Raw genomic sequence first — 2,113 nt, forward strand, 5'->3', positions numbered from 1 at the left:
GCGCAGAGACACGTAGCGTACTCCGGTTCGTGACCAGCCCTGCTGGCACGAAAGACTGCTACGTCAGTCTGTCGTCGCTATTTTGATAACTGCCTAACCTCGCTCTTCAATGTTACACTACGTCAAGGACAGGCGCCCCGCATAAAGTGGTCGATATTTTCCTAAAGCTCAGCTTACTTCCCAGAGCCTGCGTTAGCGCTCGGTTTGGCAGCAGTGCAAATACGCCTCCCGCAGCACAAAGCAGTGACGGATCTTGCCGTTGCAGATTCGCTTCTGCATAATCTTAATCCAGTTATCTAGCAGGGTCACAAGAGCGACGCGTAATCTTCATACCTTCTCCGAGTCCGTTGCCGCTTTCGCCATTCACAACGAGAACCGAAATTCTGCTAGTGCGGGCACGTCTCGCGCATGAGCCGTCAAAAAGAACGAACAAGTTTTGGAACACACACACGAGGACAAATTTATTTCAACACTTTAGGCACACAGCGCTTTCATGCTCTTCAGTAGCTGAGTCTCTTGACTTACACGCGATTTTCGTAGTTATGATAAAAACAAAAGAGCAGAAAGTGAGCAAAAAAGAAGGAAAGAAGTGCCACGCGAGAAGAAGCAGCGGGTAAGAAAAAAAAATGAAAAAGAAGAAGGCCGGCAGTTCCAAGGCGCGAAGCACGAGCATCGTCGTTCCTTTGCTGTCACGCGCCACCTCGCCCTTCGAAAGCAGTGTTCGGGGGACATCGGAATAGTCCAGAAAGAAGAAGCGGATGAGACGAAAGAATAAAGTCGAGAAAATACCAAGGAGGAGACGCTGCAGTCCCTGGGGTAGAGCCCGCGTCGTCCGGGGCCTCTCATAAGCACACAGGTCGGCGGCGGGAGGCTTAGGGGGTGAAGGCGGGTGTCGGGGCTGGGTAGGCTTAGCCGCTGGGACGGGACAGACGCTGCTTCGTGGACGCTGCTTCGTGAACGCCGCCTTCTTCGCCGTTGGCCATCTAGTAGCCGTTGGACCTGAGGTAGTCGCCCAGCTTCTCAACGACCGTGTTGAGCTGGCCGGGGGGGAAGCCGTCCACGGTAGCGGCGACCAGCAGGCAAGTCTTGGTTGCCACGGCGATCATGGCAGAGCTGCCCTTGCGGCCCCGCACCAGAGTGCTCTCAGCCGACAGGCAGACGTACTTGATACCGGCCACGTAGATGCCGTTCTCGTTGAAATTGCTGGGCTTAGTCCGCATCGTGTCAGCGATGTTCTTCAGCTCCTCCTGTGTAATCTTCACGTTCGCGTCCTTCTCGTACTTGGCCCAAATGGCGCCGTCCGCCAGACCAGCGATAGCGGCTACCGTGCACTGAACCTGGGCGCAGATCTGGTTGTCAACATAGGCCTGCCACGACATCTTCGGAGCGTCGCTTTCCCTGCACCGAGGAGAAGCCTGACTGTTCGACACGAGGAACCTGCAGAACGTGCACCACGAACGCTCGAGGGCCCGCCTCGAACGGTCGGCCGGTGGAGCTGCAGCGCCGCCTGCGGCCAAAGAAGACGACGACGTTATCGTGCGAAATATGTGCGCGAGCGCTGATTCGCAGTTCTTTTTTTCTCGACTAAGCTAACTATAAGGGCAAGTACTGAAAACATGCGATATTTCAATGCGTCTCGCTACTTTTTAATTCGCTGGAACAAAAGGCATGATTTTGTTTTTCGAACTTTATTTCCAGCTAACTGAGGAAGCAACATTCTGATTTTCGCAGGGTAACTAGCAATGATAAGTGACACAATGGGTTTTCTTTACTCTTACAGAGCAAAATATGTCTATCACGCTTATAAATTCTTACTTGCTAGCAACGCCTGCTTGTTAAGGTTGCGCTTTCTACGGTGAAAGAAAAAGATTGCATTACATTCAAGTTCCAAGTTATCAAAGCGAAAAAAAAAGAAAGTTTGTTTCGGTACGCTGTGCGATGACAGATGCTCATATACACGTGTACGGCTTTTACCAACCTATACGCCGGATTTAAGTCGTAATTCTTCTTATCGTTGCAGCACGTTCTTTTGCGTCGTCAGTCTCTTCCGCCCCTAAATTGCGTCAAGCGTTTCTCGCTCCGTCTCCGAAACTGGCCCCCACCTCAACTAAGT

The 2,113-nt window shown here is 52.1% G+C and overlaps 1 protein-coding gene across 1 annotated transcript; it reads right to left on the minus strand.

The window, feature by feature from the left end:
- Positions 1-434: 434 nt before the first annotated feature.
- LOC135901742 (profilin-like) lies at positions 435-1,591 on the minus strand. Its single transcript, XM_065431568.1, has one exon. It carries the CDS (start codon positions 1,377-1,379, stop codon positions 984-986), a length of 396 nt encoding a protein of 131 aa, XP_065287640.1. The 5' UTR covers positions 1,380-1,591; the 3' UTR covers positions 435-983.
- Between the last annotated feature and the right edge of the window lie 522 nt (positions 1,592-2,113).

Source organism: Dermacentor albipictus, chromosome 1, assembly GCF_038994185.2.
Source record: "Dermacentor albipictus isolate Rhodes 1998 colony chromosome 1, USDA_Dalb.pri_finalv2, whole genome shotgun sequence".
Classification (NCBI taxonomy): domain Eukaryota; kingdom Metazoa; phylum Arthropoda; class Arachnida; order Ixodida; family Ixodidae; genus Dermacentor; species Dermacentor albipictus.